This window comes from Asterias rubens, chromosome 10 (genome assembly GCF_902459465.1).
Source record: "Asterias rubens chromosome 10, eAstRub1.3, whole genome shotgun sequence".
Classification (NCBI taxonomy): domain Eukaryota; kingdom Metazoa; phylum Echinodermata; class Asteroidea; order Forcipulatida; family Asteriidae; genus Asterias; species Asterias rubens.
In genome coordinates this window covers 7,356,503-7,379,924 of record NC_047071.1, presented here as the reverse complement: position 1 = coordinate 7,379,924, position 23,422 = coordinate 7,356,503, and the positions used below count along the sequence as shown (strand labels likewise).

The window sequence follows — 23,422 nt, the reverse complement described above, 5'->3', positions numbered from 1 at the left end:
AACAGTTTTGTCCTTTGAATTAAAGGCAGTAGACACTATTGGTAATTACTCAAAATAGTTGTTAGCATAAAAAATTACTTGGTAACAAGCAATGGAGAGGTTGATGGTATAAAACATTGTGAGAAACGGCTCCCTCTGAAATAACTTAGTCTTCCAGAAAGAAGTAATTTTCCACAAATTCGATTTCTAGACCTCAAGTTTAGAATTTGAGGTCTCAAAATCAAGCATCTGAAAGCACACAACTTCGTGTGACAAGGGTGTTTTTTCCTTTCATTATTATCTCGCAACTTCGATGAACGATTGAGCTCAAATTTTCACAGGTTTGTTTTTTTATGAATACATGTATGTTGAGATACACCAAGTGAGAAGACCGGTCTTTGACAATTACCAAACACGTCCATTGTCTTTAAGGATCAATATTTTCTAATTGTATGTATTTTGACCCTAATAATTTTTAGAAACAGGATTGATCATTTTAATAAACTTCAAAAGCAATACAGATAAAGTAAGTTGTTAATAAAATAATTTATGAATTCAAAACTTGAAATGGACTCAATTGCAGAGATTTTTTACCAGTCACCAGTGGGATCTCCTAGGTCGGGCAGCTGCATTCTCTCGCTTATTTTGACCAAGCGTAGCCGGGTCGTAGCCAACAATGAGCGGGGAAAAGTCGTAGCGGATACGCCATTATCGCACAAGCAGTGTGATTTATGGATTTTATGAAGACACAAATATATCATTATTATATAAAATAGATGTTAACACTTGATAAAACCCTACCCGCAGTAGTTTCTTGATAAAACCCTACCCGCAGTAGTTTCTTGAAACTGGTTTACATTATAAGTTGTGAAACTACCAGAAATGAATAACAAAATAGTATGGACATTCAATCAAATTAAGAGCAAGTTGTACTACCGCTGAATCTTTACAAAACCTATAGTAAGCAGTGAACTGTAGAACAGTGAATTGCAACACTGGGAAGAACTTGGTGAAATTGCCCACAAGCTAGGTTTCGAGACTTGCTCACAAAAAAAAAACCTATATGGAATTGCAGAATGGAATAATCAAAGTGCATGTGGGTAGGATATCATGTCCCCCCATTACGGCTAACTGTGTACAAACTTCTTCTGACAGCGCCCTCTTTTGAATCATTCTCTTTCAGCCTCTGTTAAGTTTCCAATAATGCGAGACAGAATCTTGTGCGGACAGATTTCCCTGGGACACAGGAAATGCATGTGAATGTAACACGTAAACGCAAAATTTCAACAACTGAAACTAATATTTCAAACCGAAATTGCCCAAATTAGGTGATGTAAATGCAAAACAGATAAAAAGGAAAACAATTGCTGACCAAAATGGTGAAATTGCAGAATTGTATGATGAAATTGGCCAAAAATATGAATGATAAACGCAAGAATTAGGATTGATAATTATGACAGGCGGGAATAAGTAATAGTAAACATGGTAAGGCCACTCCCGCTATCATATCATATCATACTTCAGACAGCCATACCAGGGCCCCAATTTCATAGAGCTGCTAAGCACAAAAATTTGCTAAGCCTGGAATTTTTGCCTTCATAATGTCATAAAAACAGGTTTTCCAACCAAATTTCCATGTGATTTTCAGGATAAGCCAACAACAGGCAATATCCATCAAATAGAAATTTTGTTGGTAATCCTGTTTTTATCAAGGAAGAAAGTTCATGCTAAGCAGATTTTAGTGCTTAGCAGCTCTATGAAATTGGGCCCAGCTTGGTTGATGACAATATTAAGCAGAGATTATTCTCAGGACAAACTATAACAATGATCTTGCATTTTACAGACATATAAAAACTGAAGAGTCTCTTTTCAAACTCAAAAATTGCTTTGAACAGTATTCAGGCACTTGGAAGATCAAAACAAATATTTATGTTGTGGGCACTCACTTTTTAACAGAATGGGTGAATGCAGAGCCTAATTAGTTTTAAAATACTTCTCATTTTGCCAATTAAAAGCACAGGAGGATCCAGGGTTTGTACAAAATTAGGAATGACTGTTGCGACCAAACAGTCACAAAATGTATGTTTGTAATGAAATATCTTTGGCACAAGTTTTAACTTTAAAAAACTGACAAAATTTCTTTCCTGGAAAGATGTGTGCGAGGCACTTGCTGACTGGACTAATTGCCCCTTCCCTGGCACATGACTCTCGTCCTCTTTGGCAATCCACTCTCGTATTCTGTTCTGGCAAGAAAAATTCAACTTTCCTAAGTATTCTGCTTCACCTCACACAATTTCTGCGAAGCTGCAAATGTTTTTATCCGTAATCGATTGAGTATTCGATGCCATGCGATTTTCTTGATTTCCTTCATAGCATTCAGTGCTTCAGTCTCACGGGAGTTCTGCGTCCTTTTTTGTAACTCGGTGAAAAACATTTCTTTATTCAATTCTTGCATACAAACAATGAATGGGAAGTGAAAGTTGTGTCTATATTTGGAGTTTAGCTGCGTCAGTAGTGAGGATTCTTCAGCGGATAGTAAATGGAGTCCAAGTTTATGAAACTCACAAGATGTATCAGATGATAAGACTCTCGGTGAGGTGGATTCTAGGTTAGGGTAACATCGGATTAAGGCCTCTTTCCCTACAAACATGACGAAAGAAAACAACTGTTGTTTAAATAATCTCAATAAGCTTACACTTATTTCAACCATGGTTCCTGTAACAGCTTTAACAAATAAATATTCCGTTTATTTATTTCTAATATTACATTGGTTCAATCATCAAACCAACTGCAATGGGAGACTTTGGAGCGCTAGGTGGCAGCAGACTTACCAGGTAAATTTCCATTGTTTACGTAGTTCTGAGCACGCAACATTACCAAGAACAATGGATTTTACCTGGTAAGTCTGCTGCCACCAAGCGTCCCTAAAGTCTCCCATTACTATGATGACAACATCATTGTGAGAAGTTAAGTCAAGCAAGCCGTACTAAGATAATGAAAGAAATCTTTCAAAAGAGTAAGTTTCTTATTTTTGAGTTTCCATGTGAAAAAGAATATAATGAAGCTGTCATTTAAATTTGAATAGTGCCTCACATTACAGAATGCTGTAGATACCAGTGAATACAATTGTGGCATCCACCCTGTCATGCACTTCCTAGGGTCATTCCACATAAATGATTAACTAATACTATACCATTTCCAAAAAAAGGCTTCAAATATTTACAACATATAAAGTCTTTTCTCTGAGAGTGATATTAGGAAACAATATAGACATTAACCTGCATGTGTCATTGAGTCCAAGTATTCACAGAAAGCTCTATGCAATGCCTTCATGTTAACAAAGGGTCTCTTAGCCCAGGCAGCAGATGCAACAACTTGTCCATGTTCAACAACATTGCCAAACTGTTGAATGAAGAGATCCCAGCTTAGTGCATTCACCTCTTTCAATGCTTGTTTCCCAGACAATGATGTTTTCACCTGAGAAAGTCAACCATAAACAGGATTTAAAGCCAGTTCTTTCTGTTTAGGATAAAAATGGAAGTTTTCATCCTTTAGTCAATCAAAACTTGGTTAATTTCTTGTAAGTATTTTGGGGCGTACACAGAATTGACTAGAGTGGAATTCGAACCAACGACCTCCGGATTAACGTGCCGGCGCTCTACAAACTAAGCTATGTAGCCCTATGTTGGCGGTTAATCCGGAGGTCGTTGGTACGAATCCCACTCTAGTTCATTTTTTGTTCACCCCCAAAATCATTTTAAAATTAACCCAGTCAGTTTCCCTTATCGTTTTTCTTGTAATTATGGCTGGCTTTATCATCAAGAAAGGCAGGGTTATCTCTCTTATACTAAAACAATTACAGACTACAGAGAGTACTTTTAATAGGGGCAAGAAAGAAAGAGTTATTTAGCATCAGCATTTGTAAAGTCAAGAGTCATGAGGTATTCTTCAGCTTCAATTTAGAAAACATGAAAAATGCAATAAAGCACTTTGACCAATAATTTACCTTTTTCAAGTTCAAACATTTTCCAACCCCATTTTTTTAAACAATTCTATAACCAGTAACATTTTTCTGATTGACAAACCTCTTTGACTGCATCCTCTCCCAGCGGATGATTCTTGTGATCTGATATTCTCGGCAACTGAATATAGATTCTTTTTTCACCCTTAACTGATCCACTTTTGAGAGCTTCCCTTAGAGCTATGGACAAATTGACTTTCTTCTTCCTAGAGGATGTGTCAATGGAGATCTGTTAAAAACAAGGCATTACAGCATAACTATTTGGTTTAAAGGCACTGGACACCAATGGTAATAGTACTTACTCAAAATAATTATTAGCATAAAACCTTACTTGGTACTGACTAATGGAGAGCTGCTGATAGTATAAAACATTGTGAGAAACGACTCCCTCTAAAATAGTGTAGTTTTCGAGAAAGAATCAATTTCTGACTAAAATATTTGAATTCAATTTTGAGACCTCAGAAATATATTTTGAGGCCTTGAAATCAAGCATCCAAAAGCCCCCTCTGTGCAACAAGGGCGTTTTTTCTTCCATTATTCTCTTGCAATTTAAACAACCAATTGAGCTCAAATTTTCACAGGTTTGTTATTTTATGCCTATGTTGAGATATGTACACCAAGTGAGAAGACTGGTACTTGACAATTACCAATAGTGTACGGTGTCTTGAATGAAAAGTTTATTTGAATATAAGCTTGGGCGATATTGCTTTTATTATCCCACGATGTATCGTCCAAAAAATATCACGATATTTGGTTATATGGTGATTCATATTTGAACTCGACACCTTAGTGCCAAATTTTAATACTCTATAAATCGATCAGTACACATGTACATCTGTTGGGTGTACTGTCTACCCATGGTGTGAAAACCTGGGCCTTTCAATTACACACACATACTGACATAAAGTGTCTTTTTAAGTGTCTACTACGCATGACTGTTCTTACATGTGTGCATATTGTGCTATAAAGCATCCATAATGCACATGTGGTGACTTCTAATGGGTTGTGGTTTGTGTTATGATCCCAAAGTGGTTTTCATTTCGCGGCACACGGCCGGCTCCACACACAGAGGGAAAATTATACAATTGTATTGCTTCTGTAGTGTGTGTTAGACCGCCTGGGCGCTAAAGACTTTGATTTTTTTTTTCAAAGAAACCCTGTAATTTCGGTTGGTTCTGGGACTTTATATTTTTTGAAACAGCCCTTTGTGGTTGCAAGAATTCTCAATTAGGGAATACATCGTGATACTTCATCAAAACCACGTTTTGCCGATAATTCGATTAACAAAAAAATCTAGACCATATGGTAATCGTTTAAGAAATGGTATCGCAATTTTCGATAATATTGAGATATCGCCCAAGCTGTTGACTTTTCCTAATATAAGGGGAATCTATGCTAATTCACCTAGCCACTGCTCCTTCATCCCCCCCCCCAAAAAAAACCCCACAAAACCACAAAATCAACAACCACGACCCAATTTCAAGGTTCTGCTTACTGTAAAGTTGTGCGCTTGCAGGGAACTGTAAAAACACAGATTTCTTAGTGCAGAATTTCGCATTGAGCAAAAGCGCAAAATAAGGCCCAGATTGCCTTGAGAAACTCCTTACAATAGACCCTTTCCATGAAATATGCAAATTATATTCTCGCATGCGTCCAGCCAAACGCTGTAGAGATGTGTGGACTATTAAAAGCAGGGCACATACTTCTACTTCTACAAGTTTCTACTTCGCTACTCGGCAAAGTCCCATGATGGGATATCACGCCAAGATTACGCACGCGTTTGACCGATGAAGCAACTAGGGTAGATTAAGAGTGGATTTGAACTGGGAGAGCGGGGCAGTGACAACAGGCACTGGAAGATTGTTCCATGCAGGGGTAATTCTTGGGAAAAAAAGAGTTTTTGTAGATGTTGGTGCGGGGAGAAAAGAGATTATATTTCAGTGGATGGTAACTGGTCGTTGATTTACCGGGGGGGAACAAGAGTCAGAAAGTTGAGTGGATTTATGGATGGTAGTTGGTTGTGAGAGATCCGATACATCATTGTAAGACTGGCATTTCTCTTACGGGTTTCCAGTGACTGCCAATTAAGCTCCTTGATCATAGATGAAACACTTTCCATAGGATGGTATTTATTGAGAACATATCTGGCTGCTCGTCTCTGAATGGCTTCTATTTTGTTGATATTTGATATTGTGTGTGGGTCCCATACACAACTGCAATATTCCAAGCGAGGGCGTACCAATGCTGTGTATGCACGTTCCTTGAGGTCCCTAGAGCAGTGTTTTAAGTTGCGTCGAACAAGGCCTAAGATTTTATTTGCACTAGTGGTGATTTTGTTGATGTGGTTGTTCCAGGATAGTTTATGAGACAGGAGGAGACCCAGGTAAGGATGTTCAGTAACTGTTGATAAAGACTTATCTCCTAGAAGGTAAGACGACTGTATATTGTTATGGAGCAGGGATATAGTCATGCTATGACATTTCTCGACATTAAATTGCATATTCCACTTATCAGCCCAGGATTTTAAACTGTTAAGATCTCTTTGGAGAATGGTCTGGTCTTCTGCTTTGGAGATTGATCTGTAAATCAAGCAGTCATCTGCGAAGAGATGGATGTTAGATTGAATTGAGTCTGGGAGGTCGTTTATAAAAGTAAGGAAGAGGAGGGGACCGATAACTATACCCTGAGGAATTCCTGAGCTTACATGGCACCAGTCGGAGGCTTCCCCATCCACGACAACTCGCTGGGAGCTGTTTGTTGAGAAGGTTTGCAGCCAATGTAGGAGGTTCTTACGAATGCCGTAGTGGTTAAGTTTGGAAATTAGTTTTTTGTGAGAGACCTTGTCGAAGGCCTTAGAAAAGTCCAATATGATGGCATCAACTTGCTTACAATGATCTATGGCCAGAGCTAGGTCATTAACTGTCACGAGGAGTTGAGTTTGGCATGAATGCCCAGGACGGAAGCCGTGTTGAGCGGGATTCAAGATGGTATTGTCGTCATAGTGGTCCATGATGTGGCTGAAGATGATGTGTTCAAGAATTTTAGAGCACATAGATGTAATTGAGACGGGCCGGTAATTAGATGGTTTAGAACGATCCCCTTCTTTGAAGATTGGGGATACATTACTGATTAGCCAGTCCTGTGGTATTTCGCCTGTGTTCAGCGATTGCTCAAAAATTTTAGCAAGGATGGGTGCTATAACTCTGGCGTGATGTTTGAGGATTCTAGCAGGAAGGTTATCTGGACTGGTAGCTTTACTAACATCAAGTACGCAAAAGTTTGAGAACACCTTCTGTAGAAATGACCAAGTTTCCGATATCTGGATAAACCCCTCTTGGAGTAACTGATGGAGTAGTGTCGTCTACAGTAAAAACTGATTGAAATTGAGTGACATTCAAGTCTGCATCACGCAGTCATTAAACACAGTGATGTTCCCTCATTTTAACAACCAAAATGTTAGTGCGCACGCGCTGCGTGTAGTGCAATTTACACTTTTTCATGGGAAGGGTTTATTAAAGGGAAGGTACACGTTTGGTAATTACTCAAAACAAATATGAACTTAAAAACTGACTTGGTAACGAGCATTGGAGAGCTCTAGGTAGTATAAAACATTGTGGGAAACGACTCCCATTATAAACACATCAACAAAAGTAAGTCCCCCATCAACAATTCGTCGAAACATCTATAGGTAAAACATTTTACCAATACAACTATTTAAGAAATAATTCTATGACATGTTTCCTAAGTGTTGTTGAAAAATGAAAGATGTCCATGGACTCATGGCTCAATGAGCTCAATTGGAAGACAAAAACTGCCTTTCTCAAAAGTCACAGAGGTTGCGTTGTGTTGTTCACCGATGAAACGAGAAGTTGCCTGATGGCCGGAGACGGATGTGGCGTCGAGTTGGAGAGCAACATGCAGAGTGATGTGTTCAACCAGTTACAGCCTATGGTGTTCGGAGTATCATGGTGTGGCCGGGGAGGTATAAGCCTTACCAGGAAAACACCACTTGTGCAGATTGCTGGCAACCTGACAGCACAACGACATGTTGACCAAGTGCTGCGTCCACATGTTGCACCACTTGCTGCAGCCCATGGTGGAGCATTTGTGTACATGGATGACATTAATGCCCGACCACACAGAGGGAGACATCTACTGCATTCCTGGCTGGTGAAGGCATTGAGCGAATGGTGTGGCCAGCAAGCTCGCCTGACCTCAATCCCATCCCTGTGGGACTAGCTGAAGCGATCTGCATATCCCCACATCCACGCCAACAGCAAGCTGGCTCACCTGTCCCATCTTCTGCAAGTTCAGTGGAATGCCATCCCACAGCAGCGTGTCACCAGACTGATTAACACCATGACCATGGAGGTAGACCTCCATGCCATGACGATGCCAGGCAGTCATTGACAGGAGTAGTGGATACACGCATTACTGGCCACCAGATTTGATAAACCTTTGTGACTTTTGAAAAGGGCATTTTTTGTCTTCCATTTGAGCTCATTCAGCCATGAATTCATGGACATCTTTCATTTTTCAACAACACTTAGGAAACATGTCATATAATTATTTCTTAATTAGTTGTATTGGTAAAATATTTTACCTTACGATGTTATGACGAATTGTTGAGGGGGGACTTACTTTTGTTGATGTGTTTAGTAACATAGTTTTTGAGAAAGAAGTAATTTCTCACTAAAATTAAAGACTTCTAGCTAGAAGCCTTTTATTCCTATCTGAAAGCACACAAATTTGTCCAACAAGGGTGTTTTTTCTTTCATCATTTTCTCGAACTTCGATGACTAATTGACCCAAATTTTCACAGGCTTGTTATTTAATGCTTATGATTACCTTAAATTCTGGATATTTGAAGATTTCTTTCATGCGGATCTGGGCTTTACATTTTATTTTCTTGGTGCGCTCTTGAGCTAACGGTCTTCTTATAATTGTTACATCTGACAGCTGTCATACAAAAAGAAATAAAAACACATTCATCAATACATTGTACATTACCTTGTATCATTGTGACAACATGGCCTAAATTTTTAATTACAAAGACAAACATATAAAGCACAACTTGTATTGCTGATGTTTGTAAAGAATTGAGTTGAACAATACATGCTGAACATCAACACTACTTTTACAATGAAGGGGCTTGAGCTTCACAAGAAGTCAAGCGTTTAAGTTTTCAGTTTTCAGAAGGTACCCAGAAAAACTACTGCTTTGGAGTATGACACATATTTAAGAATGATTTGACAAGAACAATGGCCTATTATTTTGGTTAACACTTAGTCAATCAAACTATCCTGTCAGTCACAATGTCTGCCTGATTGGTATCCTTTCCACTTGATGAGGTAAGGACATCAAAGTCAGATCTGGCAAATATGTTGGCCTGACTCAAGCCTTTCTCCAAATGAGATAATGAAAGCTTCCCAATTGGGTATCCTGTTAGCCTGATTGAAAACCTTTTCTCCAAATGAGGATATTCATGGTCCCCAATCGGGAAATCTGTCAGACTGAATGAAATGTTTTCTCCATAGTAAGAGGTTATAAATGATACCCAATCAGGAACAGTCCCTGTTTGCTTAATTGAAATCCTTTCTCAAGAGGGTATAAAATTAATGGTACACAATTATGATACAGTCAGGAACCCTATTGAACTTCCAGAGGTTACAAATGGTACCCAATCAGGAAATATTGCCAGATTGAAATCCCTTTTCCAATTGACAATTTGAATATTCACCAATCAGATTTACCTGTAACCCTAATTTGAATCCATTCCTCCAAAGAGGTAATAAGCCAGCTACCCAATCAGGAAATGTTTGCCCGATTGAACATGTTGAAATCCTTTCTCCAAATGACAATTTGAATATTTACCAATCAAACAACCTGTCCGCCTGATCGGAATCCATTTCTCAAAAGAGGTTATAAGCCAATCAGAAAATGTTTGCCTGATTAAAATCTTTTCTCCACATGAGATTTGAATATTACAAATTTAGAAAAACAGTCAGCCTGATTGGAATGTATAGTTCTCAATATTGAGAAATCTGTCGTCCTAATTGTTATCCTTTTACTAAAAGAGAAAATCAATAGTTCTCAATCTGAAAACCTTTATAACTTGATGACATACTTACATGACGTTCCATGTATTTCCGTTTAGCTGCTACACATCGGTCAATGCCATACTCACAGTCCATCACCTTCTTACCGATGTTTACAAAAGGAATTCCATCGTAAGGAATCCCAAAGCCACAAAGGTCCACTGACCTCTCTTCAAAGTAAATCTTGTGAGGTTTTTCCACCTTGTATTCTATCAGAGAGAGAAAAAGGAGAGAGCATAAGAATGTTGGGTTAATAAACAACAGTCGACAAATGATGCTGTAAGTAACCACAATATTGGGCCTTGAGATTTTCCCAATTTTTGAAATTCAAAATTGTAGGAAAATCATAACAATATCTTTAGCCTTTGTTTTCCAGTGAGCAATTTTTTTACCTTGCACAATTTCCAGCCATTGTAATCAAGAAGTTTTCCTCTTTTGTACTTCAAAAGCCAGTGAAAAGCATCACTTAAAGGCACTTGACACCTTTTGCACACGTAATTGTCAAAACCAGTCTGCTCACTATCTGAATATACGCATAAAATAACAAACCTGTGGAAATTTGAACTCAATTGGTCGTTGAAGTTGGTGACAGAATTAATGGACGATAAAAACACCCTTGTCACACAAGTTTTGTGCTTTCAAACACTTCAGCCGAGGTCTCGAAATAAATTCAAATATTTTAGTAAAAAATTACTTCTTTCTCAAAACCTATATAAATTCCGAGGAAGCTGTTTCTCACAATGTTTTATAATTATGCTATCAACAGCTCGTCCATTCCTCGTTACCAAGTAAATTTTTATGTTAACAATTCTGTTGAGTAATTACCAACAGTGTCCAGTGCCTTTAAAATAGCATTATTGTATCAGTAATAGTGTCAGTATCTCTCATGGCCTGATAATTCATTCTTGTAAGGGCAATGTTTTTTTCCTTGTATTATGGGCTCCTTTACAAGGGAGACCTGAAATTCTACTGGACATTTTGAGGGACCCAAAGGCAATGACCACAGGCATGGTGGTTGTTGCCTCCATTTATCTATCTGAAGTATCAGGCCCGTCTTCCTTTCCAAAACATTTCTCAAACTTAGATTATTTACCAGTATTTCCAAATCCTGCAGTGTTTTTATAACAGGTGTACTTGGTTCCTGTTTCTTTCTCAAATTTATGAACAGCCTCATTGGCTTCCTCCAGCGTCGTGACATAAAACAAGGTAGGGAGAGGATCTTCAACAAATACATCATCATTTTGACCGTTTGCTTCCTGTTGGTTCTTATTGGTTTCTATCAAATCTGGGTTCATGATGTCACCATTATGTGCGTTGTTGAAATTGGAGTTTCTGTTGTCATGAAAAGTGACATTGCTGTTGTTCCCATGAAAACCCAAAGTTTGATGGACTGTGGTTGAAGGTGACCTTGAGATCTGTTGTTGCGATGGCTGATCTGGAATCAATTGTTTAGGTTCATGCTGCAACCTTGCCATGTTGTTGAGTAACTGCGTTGCAAGGCTATCATGGATACTGTCTTGTGTAGACAAGATTGTTGATTTCTGCAGCTGATCAGTCTGAGCTTGAAGCTGAAGTATCTCTACTTGAGCTTCGGATTCTTTGAGGTAAGCTGCAGTACTCGCTAGTCTGGCTTGACTATTCATCTCAAGAAGTTCTTGTGCAACATGTTCGGCTACTTGCTCCATCCTACGTAGCTATTGTCTTTTATAGGGGGTAGTGCTCATCCTGATCCTGCAAAATACAGAACATAGTTTTGGTTTAGCATAGATTATTCTTCTGTATTGTGGGAGCAGCTGGTACAGATAGAAAATGGGCTTACAAATGCCCCTTGTTCCTTCCCAAAATGCCTTTCGTCATTCAACAACTAACAAAATCAGCCACGCAGGAATATCACGATTAAGGTATACCATACCGTATGGTCCATGGTCCTTGCTCTTACTAGGTAGTACCGGTACTCACTGCTTGCGCTATAATATGTTGCGGGACTTACACAGTTGCGTAAAGTTTCTTGAAATCGGCTGCTGCAGTTATAAGTTATTTACCATCACGAGTAATGGGGAGAGATGATAGTAAAAAACACTGAGAGTAACAGCTCCCTCTGAAGTACCGTAGTTTTCGAGAAAGAAGTAATTTGATTTTGTCTTTGAGGTCTGGAACGAAATTATGCATATGTTGAGATGCGTTAGTTATATTACATTAGAGGAAAAAGACAGGTCTTTGACAATTACCAATGCCAATATATAGTGTCCAGTGTCTTTAATTTTAATATGATTATTTAGGCCCTAAACCTAGCCCACCTTGTTGATCTGTTAATGGCTCCGCTTTTAACATCGGTCTCATCACTGTCACCATTCGCCCACCTTCGATACATGTCTTAAACGCTAAGTTTTAAAAGGTCGCAAAGTGCGTGGTATGGTAGTTTGATTGCAAATTTCTCCCATTTAAAAAAGTCCTATACTACTCCAACATACCTCATTTTATTCCTTACATTTGTGGAATTACTATGACACATAACAGGGCTTACTATTAACGATGACTTTGTCCAGATGTGATGATTTGAAAATTGGTCCAAAAATCTGTGTACAAAAATTACATTTAACGTGACATGTTCTTGGGCGCCGCCATGGCAATATGTCAGCGCACATAGACCATTTCTAGTATGGCAAAATTGTATGGCAAAATATTTTGCCATACACGCGTTATGAAAATGGCATGTGCGCGTCCATAAAAATGGTCGCACAACGAAACCGCACGCACAATGAGACACTCAGCGTTCTCCGGGTTCTATTTCTATAGACGAGACCGATGTTAAAAGCGGAGCCATATTAACAGCTCAACAAGGTGGGCTAGCCCTAAACCATGCCCTTGCCATGGAGCTAACTTTTAACCATGATATTGAGAGAGCAAGGAACTCTACCTCCATCTCAAGCTCCATCCATGCAAAAATGGTAAAACATAATATTCAGTAATTAATACAGGCATATACAGGCGTCTGAACTAATAATAAACTTTAAATTAAAGTTGATTGTTATTGGTAAACGTTTGCTTGCTCGCCTGAGTACATGTATGTATGCACGAGACGTCAGTGAGTGAACCAGGCATACGTTTACGATACGTAAAGTAAAGGCTCACCTCATCGAATAAACGTTGACGCCGTCTCACTGTTGTTCCACAGAGACTTACTCTATACAATACATGGGAGGTGCTCTGATGTTGTTCAGTTGTTGACTCTTGACTTTGTTGACTCTCCTTTATCTTCAGCTTCCTTCATGAAATTTAAGTTCTGCCCACCTCCATCACAGACAGCACTGCAACCCAGCATGTGTGGTTTGATACTTAAAAATAAAAACATTACAATCTGTAATCATTTTTCCTAGGACGGCTCAGACTGTTATCCAGACGACCATAACCTTCATACGTAAAAAATAGTTGGTTGCAAGCAAGCCTCTGAATTGGATGGACCGGGCCATTTTTTACTGCAGAGAGTTTTGTTTCTTTCTGGTGTTTTTTTTTTAACAAAATCATTTCTGGTTTTATTAATATTATTAATATTATTTCTTTATTTTAAATGGTATATTATTTGTTATCATACGATTACATCTCAGTTAGCAAGGGTTACAATAACAACTTATTTTAATAATCTAAAAAGTTTTACCCTCATGAACAAAATTGAACATTCCAAAACAATGACATCAAACGTGCTCGGAAAAACCACGATGTGTTTTTGTGCCGCGAAATTAATCGTCAGATTACTGTACTGCAACGTACGAGTACGACGTCTGCACGCCACACTGTCAGTGTCAAGTTTGACAACTGTCTGACTAAAAAGTAATACAACCTAATGAAAGAACAAAATGTCTTCAAAAAGTAGGAGGAACATACGAAGTTCACATGAGTCTGCTGGGAGGAATCGCAGTCGAAATGATTCAACGATGGTAAATGGAGTCACCAGCAGTGGGCAGCCGACTGCTGAAAACGCAAAGGGTTATGTGGAAGGATCGATTGTGCGAATTCTGATGGAAAATTTTGTGTAAATAACTAGAGTGTCTGTACATATGTCTGTATAGTATACACATAATGAATGTTTATGAGTGCAATGGTGCGAATATGTTCATGAGTTGAAAGATGGAATGTTCTATTCAACGAGGCGGAGCCGATGAATGGAACATTCCAGCTTTCAACGAATGAACATATTCGCACCATTGCACGAATGAAAAACATTCATTATTTGTTTTATATAACATCCAAGTAGATCTTTGTCATTTTGATTGAAAGATACAACTTTCAAAACAAACAATTTCAACTGTAGAAGCCGAATTCGAATGCTAGTAATTTTACTATGCCTTCTTGCAGTAACACCTGCTGCGTTACCAAAGACACTAGTTGCGATAATCGTAACCCTCCATCCTCCCGACGGTCGGAGACCGGAGGGTTACGACACAAGACTGATATTATCGGTGTAACTAGCAGTTTTGACCAGTTTTTGCCAGACTCGTGATCAGATTCGTCCTTTTTTTCCACTTTCCAAAATCATGACAGACATTCTAAACACATGGAGTTGATCTTTATTGTATGACAACGTCATCTGGAACCCTTAAAACAACATCATGAAAATATTTGGCAGAAAAAACGACAACAACTTACCAAAAGACTGACCGAATATATCCATAATCCATAGCGGGGCCAACTAGTGATTTTGAACGTCGCACTTGCTTGGCAACAACCAATCAGCGTGACCCAACCAAACACGCATCTGGACGAGCCATGGCTGTCGTATGCGTATCGGCCATTCCAGCTTGCAAACTCACCGCCTGTGTGTGTAAGCACCGATCCCCCGCACCGAGTGCGCAGCATGCAGGCATGTACATGTACATGTAGGCATGTACATGTACATGTACATGTACTGTTTGGTTGGGTCATGCTGATTGGTTGTTGCCAAGCAAGTGCGACGTTCAAAATCACTAGTTGGCCCCGCTATGGATTATGGATATATTCAGTCAGTCTTTTGGTAAGTTTTTGTCGTTTTTTCTGCCAAATATTTTCATGATGTTGTTGTAAGGGTTCCAGATGACGTTGTCATACAATAAAGATCAACTCCATGTGTTTAGAATGTCTGTCATGATTTTGGAAAGTGGGAAAAAAGGACGAATCTGATCACGAGTCTGGCAAAAACTGGTCAAAACTGCTAGTTACACCGATAATATCAGTCTTGTGTCGTAACCCTCCGGTCTCCGACCGTCGGGAGGATGGAGGGTTACGATTATCGCAACTACAAAGACACGCGCACGCAGTGATGTTTTTACTCAGCTTTTTCGTTCCATCTGAAAAGTACCATTGCACGCTGCCATAATAAGGGGATAATTAATAATAAGGGGAGCCTTATCTTATCCTGGTGTCATGTGTTTTCAGTAGGATAACAGGAAAATTGTTCACAATCAAAAACTTAATGTTTTTTTTTCAAATCATCTATCCAATTTTTTAACAATTACACTCACACTTCACGGTGTGTTGAAATTTTTAAAGTTTTGGTTTTACGTTGCGAGAGACAGACCACCACTAACGGTGCTTATAAATGCATGCACGAAATTGGAGCATTGTCATATGTTTTCACACCTTTCATTGGGGGGTATTTTATTGAATATTCAGAAGCTAGTATGGCGTGCAAAATAAACAAAAATATTATTAAATTACTACTTAACAAATTTAATAGACCTTATGCATTGACGTCATCCAGCCGCCATCTTTGAGGTCAAACGGTGACGAAACAATTGAAACGAACATAGATTGGCCAATGAACAACCTTCTTTTGACCTCAATGCGGGGGCGCCGTACTGAAATGACGTCATGTCCTTATGGCATTATGGCTACTATATATTTATATTAGAATCCAGAGATATCATAAGGCATGATAGTAAAACACCCCACCCCCCTTGAAGCACACACACTTCATAACTATCCGTTTTCCTCCATTTCAGACCAGTAATGTTTGGTTTCAGGAGATAAGAAACCAATCTATGATATTTTCTCTTTAATGTAGACTTAATATTTATTACGCTCATAGGAATTAAATACAGTATGCAGTTGTTCAAAAAACATTTTTTTTGTAATTTTCACTTAAAATTTTTTAATTTTTTCCCCATATTGGCACACCATAGAATCCCAAATAGTAACCAACTCAAGTGATCCATTTAGTGACTAAAGCAGAATGAAAGTCAATCTATACGCTTGCCATCAGCACAGAATTCCCCTGCTTCTGTAAGCGCTGATTTCGTGCTTACGGTAAGCAGAGCCTTGAAATTGGGCCCCGATATATAACCTGACAGTGAGAGAGGAACCATTAATTGTCACAGCCTGCTCACGATCACTCAGGAACCCACTAATCCAGATGACCATGTCCCCTCTGATACCAATCACTCAGGAACCCACTAATCCAGATGACCATGTCCCCTCTGATACCAATCACTCAGGAACCCACTAATCCAGATGACCATGTCCCCTCTGATACCAATCACTCAGGAACCCACTAATCCAGATGACCATGTCCCCTCTGATACCAATCACTCAGGAACCCACTAATCCAGATGACCATGTCCTCTCTGATACCAATCACTCAGGAACCCACTAATCCAGATGACCATGTCCCCTCTGATACCAATCACTCAGGAACCCACTTATCCAGATGACCATGTCCCCTCTGATACCAATCACTCAGGAACCCACTTATCCAGATGACCATGTCCCCTCTGATACCAATCACTCAGGAACCCACTAATCCAGATGACCATGTCCCCTCTGATACCAATCACTCAGGAACCCACTAATCCAGATGACCATGTCCCCTCTGATACCAATCACTCAGAAACCCACTAATCCAGATGACCATGTCCCCTCTGATACCAATCACTCAGGAACCCACTAATCCAGATGACCATGTCCCCTCTGATACCAATCACTCAGGAACCCACTAATCCAGATGACCATGTCCCCTCTGATACCAATCACTCAGGAACCCACTAATCCAGATGACCATGTCCCCTCTGATACCAATCACTCAGGAACCCACTAATCCAGATGACCATGTCCCCTCTGATACCAATCACTCAGGAACCCACTAATCCAGATGACCATGTCCCCTCGGATACCAATCACTCAGGAACCCACTAATCCAGATGACCATGTCCCCTCTGATACCAATCACTCAGGAACCCACTAATCCAGATGACCATGTCCCCTCTGATACCAATCACTCAGGAACCCACTAATCCAGATGACCATGTCCCCTCGGATACTAATCACTCAGGAACCCACTAATCCAGATGACCATGTCCCCTCGGATACCAATCACTCAGGAACCCACTAATCCAGATGACCATGTCCCCTCTGATACCAATCACTCAGGAACCCACTAATCCAGATGACCATGTCCCCTCTGATACCAATCACTCAGGAACCCACTAATCCAGATGACCATGTCCCCTCTGATACCATAGAATTTGAGCTTGGCTGACAGGCGATAGTGAGACACTTTATCAAAAGCCTTGCTAAAGTCTCGGAGTACCACATCAGTTCAAAAAGCATTTTTGCTGGCAGTTATATTTTCTCCCATTATTGGAGCCCTTGAGCACATTTTGGAAACAATTCCATTAGGACTAAAAAGAGAATTATGTTTCAGGGATTTGTTCAAACACTGTTAATTTGTGGGTGTTTTTTAAATACGTTTTTTGCTGATTAATGCATTTTCATATTATTTTCCTTTGTCTTATTCTAAATAGCACCTATGATCAATGTGAGTTTCGACCAGGACCTCATCTGAATGTTATCATGGGGCCTAATGGAACCGGTAAATCCACAGTAGTGTGTGCCATGTGTCTAGGACTGGCAGGAAATACAAGCTTACTCGGAAGAGCAAAGGAGGTGAGTAAGCACATTCAATTCATTCTTTATAAAAATCTCCAAACATGTAATCATTGCAATAGTGACTACAAAGCTGCATCACTGTTTTTTTTAGCAGTTAGGCCTATATGAATCACAATTTCCATTCATCTGTTAACAGGCTTAGTAAGCTTCTTAACCATTTTGTTGAGATGTTTTATGGGATCTGAATGCCTTTAGTTTATCCATTATTCAGTTACAGCCATTTTGTGTGGTTCTTCTTGCGGTTTGAAGGAGTAGTTGAGTTTGAGCTCCTATACCTGTATAAGAACGTGAACAAATGGTGTTGAATGGCAGTTTCGATATTCCTATTGGTGGACAACACGTTCAGTCAGTCAGTCAGTTTATTTCCACAGTTTCAAAATCACAATCGGTATCAAATCACAGGCAATGTATTAGTTGGAAATAAACAAATAAATAGTTGTTTGATAAGATTAATTAAATGAATAATAAGCATTGACATTCGTGAAACTGTGGGGGACCCATACAGAAGCAAGGCTTGTAAGGGTATGGTTCCCTGAGCAAGCTTGTGCATTGAGCCGATAATTATTTAAATTGATGTATTGTAGACGAAGATACCCCTCCAGGTCAGAAACATGTCCCGGAAAGGACAGGTGTACTCAAAAAGGCTCAATGCACAAGCTGCTAACAATGAAAGTAGTTACCTGTAACAACGAACAATGGACAAAACAAACAAAGACAAACAAAGACGGGTCAGCAATGTAAGAAAGGCAACATCTACTGACAATATGAATTCATTAAAGTACACTTAGATTTACAATGTAGGAAAGACATTATCTATCAACAATATGAATTCAACAAAGTACACTTAAATTTACGCTTAAATACAGAAAGACTTTTTGACGCTTTAAGTTGAGAGTTGAGCGAGTTCCAGAGCTTGGGTCCCTCAAGTTTAACTGTTTTATAAGCAAGAGAAGTACGGGTATATGGTATATGAAGGTTGGAGGCTTGACGAGTAAAGTGTGAGTGAATCTCATGATTGTGTGTAAATATACTATTAATTGAGGATGGTAAAGTATTACGGGTAGACTGATACACGAGGGACCCAAGTTGGTGATAATAAATGTCTTTGACTTTAAGAGTCTTATGTTTAGTAAAGTAGGGACTTGTATGTGAACGAAAATCAGCAAAATTAATGGTACGTAAAGACCGTTTCTGTAGGAGGAGAATTCTGTTCAGTTTGTTGATTGAACTACCTCCCCATGCCAGTATACCATAATTAAGATACGATCCGATTAATGTGTTATAAAGAGAATCTAGTACTTTAGCTGGTACAAGAAATTTGATCTTATTAATCACCCCAATATTTCTAGAAATTATTTTACATAACTGGTCAATATGAGAATCCCACTTTAATCCCGCGTCAATATATAACCCCAAAAATTTATAACACTCAGTTTTTGTAATAACAGTGTTAACAATTTTAACATCGCAAGGAATTTCATTGGCAGTATTGCTAAACAACATGAAATTGTTTTTTTCAATATTGAGAGACAGTCCATTGACCCTGAACCAGTTTGCGACATGTATCAGTTCAGTGTTGACCTTATTAATGAGGTAATTAAGATTACTATGGGAATAAAATAAATTTGAATCATCAGCAAATAATATAAAAGAAAGTTCATCTGAGGATTGTGTGAAATCATTAATATATATTAAAAAAAGTAATGGTCCTAATATTGATCCTTGAGGTATGCCATGTGTTAGGATTCTGGTACTTGAATTAGTACCATCTATGGACACATATTGAGATCTGTTAAAAAGATAACTTCTAAACCAATCAAGTGTGATTCCTCGAATGCCATAATAGGAAAGTTTATGCAGTAAGATATCATGGTTGATTGTATCAAAGGCTTTCGAAAGATCAAGGAATATCCCCAGTGTGTGCTTAGAGTCATCGATTGCTTTGGAAACCTTATCAATAAAATCTAAAAGGGCATGGGAGGTTGAATGTTTACTACGAAATCTAAATTGGGAGTTTGACAAAATACTGAATTTATCTAGAAATTTAATAGTACGTGCATAAACACACTTTTCAAAAATTTTAGAGAAACAAGTCAGGATAGATATTGGTCTGTAATTGCTAACACAACTAGAGTCACCTTTTTTAAAAACGGGGGTAACCTTTGCAACCTTTAACTGAGATGGTACAACACCTGTCATAAAAGAAGTATTAATAATATGTGCAAGTGGTTCACATATGGCAGTTATTGAGTGTTTGATAATAAACATGTTTAGAAAATCATGTCCACAACTCTTTTTGTTTTCTAGATTGTTAACTATATCAGTAACCTCATATTTATTAACTGGGGTAAAAAATAAAGAATTTTTGCTGGGGTTAGTCAAGGTGTCAGTAAAACTGAGAGAAGTATTTGTTTGTTGGATTTTACTTGCAAGGTCCGGACCAATATTCGTAAAATATGAGTTGAAGCAGTCAGCAATTTCATCAGGACTGGAAGTTAAATGCCCATCAGAGATAATTGTTTTAATAGTTTTTGAAGATTTGTTCTTGTTTAAAATTGAATTAATTTGCTTCCAAGTGTTTTGAACACTTTTTTGAGCCTTTTCAAATTGATTGGCGTAATAGTTTTCCTTAGAAGTTCTTAAAAGGCTAGTTAGTGTATTTTTGTATTTAGTGTACTTATTTTTGTGTGGAATTGTAGGATTAGACATATATTGCCGGTAAAGTTTATTTTTCTTATTAATTGATCTTAGAAGTGAGCATGTTATCCATGGTAAGTTAGGTGAATGTTTACGACTGGGTTTATGGTTGTGCGATTTAGGTGGAATATCTTTATCATACAAATAGTTAAACTTATTAATAAAAACATTGAATGACTCTTCCGGGTCATTGCAACAAAACACATCAGCCCAATTTGAGGCAAATAGGTCCTCGTTAAATTTCTGTAGATTTGATTGGGAGAAATTACGATTGGAATGATTATTATTATGACTGCTAGTGCTACTATTGGGGACATTGGAGTTTGGGGACAGTATGTACATAAAGATCGGCAAATGGTCTGAAATATCAGACAATAAGATACCTGATTTGGGACAAGGTAATATGTTACAAAAAAGGTTATCAATAAGAGTAGCAGAGGTATCTGTAATACGGGTAGGCTTGTCAATTAATGGGAGGAAGGTGTTGGTAGCCAGTAAATCCATAAATGACTGGGAACAATAATTCGAATAATTAAGTAAATTGATGTTGAAATCGCCTGAGATAACACAAGGTGTGTTGCAGCTTATGCTAGAACAAATATTTTGAAAAGTGGTCATAAACTCATCGTGGGCAATAGATGGCGCTTTGTATACAACTCCTACAATAATATTTTTTGCTTTTGGTTTTGAGATTTCAACAAATAAGGATTCAAGCGAATCATCTGAAAAGTTAAGGTCCTCTCTGGTTATAACATTCAATTCATCAGATATGTAAAGTGCAACACCACCACCAGTTTTAGGACCATGTCTATTGTTCACAATGAGTTCATAACCTGGTAAGGAATAGTAACAATGGGGAATAGTTTTAAGCCAAGTTTCAGAGAGTGCAATAACTGAGAACTTGTGTTTTATCGATTTAAGAAGTAGTTTGAGATTTTCAAAGTTTTTTTGGAGACTTCTAATATTAACGTGTAACAATGAAAAGCAGTTTTCATCCATTGTCATTGAAACCTTTTCGGTAGAATAGTAAATGGAGTTATTAGACAAACTGAACAGTTCATTGTTATTATACTCTTCATCAATTACAGGATTAAGGCCACAAATAACTTAGTATTGGTTTTAGACGATCGCTGACCTGCGATACACACAGCATACACAACAATGACACATAAGACAGTACACTGACAAAACAACTAGTGTAAATCAATATATTCATAAGGAACGCAAGTTATGATCAGTACATGGATTGTTGCATCTCAAAACTGCTGCCGTATTAAATACAATAATTAAGTACAAGTACCAAACTGTAATTATATTCCAAGGTACACAGATTGATACCAGACTTAGTTTAATTTAGACCACCAGCTGATAGTTAATAATTGAAGTAGGCTTGATGAAGTTATGACAGTTCTCAGTGTGGACGCGTCTCAGATGGTGGAGGGGTGTACTTCTGTCCGTTGATGTAGAGGTTGCCATTCCGGAAGATGGGTTTCTTGCCTGCTTTGTACGCGACTTTCATAACCTCTCTCAGGCTTCTTTTTTTAGCTACATCTGCTGCTGGAAGATCCTGCAGAACGAAGATCCCGTTATTAGATAGTGCTTCCTTGGCTCGTTTCAAAACTGCTAGTCGTTCAGGACGATATAGGAACTTGACCAAAATGTGCCGAGGTCTGTCTGTGGTTGTTTTTGGGATGCGTCCTGATCGGTGAGCTCTTTCCATCTCTGGATGGAGATTAAATTTATCGGCCAGGACATCCTTTATTATGTCGTAAGGGTGTTCATTTTCAACCTCCGGGATGCCTCCAAATCTCAAGTTAAAACCTCTCGAGTATCGCTCCAGTTGAATGGTGGATTCCTCTAGTTGAACGACTTTACATTTCATAGATTCCAGTTCTGAGGTTGTACCCTTGAGGTTAGTTGTGAGTGCTATATTTTCTTTGCGCATGTCATCTACAGCTTGGGATGTGAAAATGACAGATTTTTCAAGCTCCTTGTGCTTGTCCTCAATTGAAGTCATTCTCGAAAGAAGAGATTGTTGGTTGGTGAGAACTGTATCAAGTTTATTTTGTATACCGTAGGTTTTTTTTCACTTGCCCGCAAATTGGGTAAAAAAATAACAGAAACAAAAAAACACGGAAGTGAAGTTCGAAAATGCCGTTTTTGAATGATTTTGTCTCTTAATTTCTGCCCTAAATAATACCTTTTCCATCAACAATCATTGCAATGCGTTTGTGATTTGAGGATCGGTTGTTTTAAACATGTTTTGACCTCCGTTTGCAACAAAATCTTCGTGAATTGACGATCGGTCGACAATGCACGTTGAGAAATAATTCAATAAACTTTGCCCCGCACACCCTCTGCCGGCAATAATTGCCCATGTTAAAAATTAGAATTCCTCCAAGGCTGTGTATTGTTCGCAATATGCAGGCGTAAAGCACAATGTGCGGCAATTCTTTACTCCGTTCGTGAATGTGTGACTGCATTGAATTCTAGCCAACATCTTATGAACATGGAATTATCAACAGCCAATCACAGCGTGCGGTACGTTGGTTAGCTTTGGACTTTGGACGTCGTGTGTATACATGTACACCATACATTATGGTATGTCCATACATGATGTGTGTGTGGGGGCCTGATGCACCAGCACCATGTGGTTGTTTATGTGCATCGTTTTTTAGTGATGATCGTACGTGTATTTTTTGAAACGAAC

General features: G+C 38.6%; 2 protein-coding genes across 4 annotated transcripts in view; one reads left to right on the top strand and one right to left on the bottom strand.

The window, feature by feature from the left end:
* Window positions 1–349: 349 nt before the first annotated feature.
* Window positions 350–13,492, bottom strand: LOC117295344 (histone-lysine N-methyltransferase, H3 lysine-79 specific-like). Its single transcript, XM_033777937.1, has 7 exons — window positions 13,231–13,492; window positions 11,192–11,829; window positions 10,132–10,307; window positions 8,849–8,959; window positions 4,065–4,229; window positions 3,258–3,456; window positions 350–2,619 (listed from the first exon to the last, which is right to left on the bottom strand). The coding sequence occupies exons 2-7, from the start codon at window positions 11,781–11,783 to the stop codon at window positions 2,246–2,248; spliced, it is 1,617 nt and encodes a 538-aa protein (XP_033633828.1). The 5' UTR covers window positions 11,784–11,829; window positions 13,231–13,492; the 3' UTR covers window positions 350–2,245.
* A 328-nt stretch (window positions 13,493–13,820) lies between these two features.
* LOC117295439 (structural maintenance of chromosomes protein 5-like) overlaps window positions 13,821–23,422 on the top strand; it is a 44,125-nt gene continuing 34,523 nt past the window's right edge. Inside the window, exons 1-2 of one of the 3 annotated variants that reach the window (XM_033778095.1) lie at window positions 13,821–14,128; window positions 17,871–18,012. In XM_033778095.1, the coding sequence (XP_033633986.1) occupies window positions 13,953–14,128; window positions 17,871–18,012 (318 nt within the window). In that variant the 5' untranslated portion in view covers window positions 13,821–13,952. The remainder of the gene's footprint in view (window positions 14,129–17,870; window positions 18,013–23,422) is intronic. The other 2 variants (XM_033778094.1, XM_033778096.1) reach the window with 2 other exon arrangements.

Excerpts from the sequence above, each read along its gene's own strand:
- LOC117295344 (XM_033777937.1), bottom strand. The coding sequence starts at position 11,783 with ATGGAGCAAGTAGCCGAACATGTTGCACAAGAACTTCTTGAGATGAAT. Across the intron at positions 8,960-10,131 it reads GGAAATACATGGAACGTCAT|CTGTCAGATGTAACAATTAT; the intron begins GTAAGTATGTCA and ends TTTGTATGACAG. Across the intron at positions 4,230-8,848 it reads TCAAATATCCAGAATTTAAG|ATCTCCATTGACACATCCTC; the intron begins GTAATCATAAGC and ends TGTTTTTAACAG.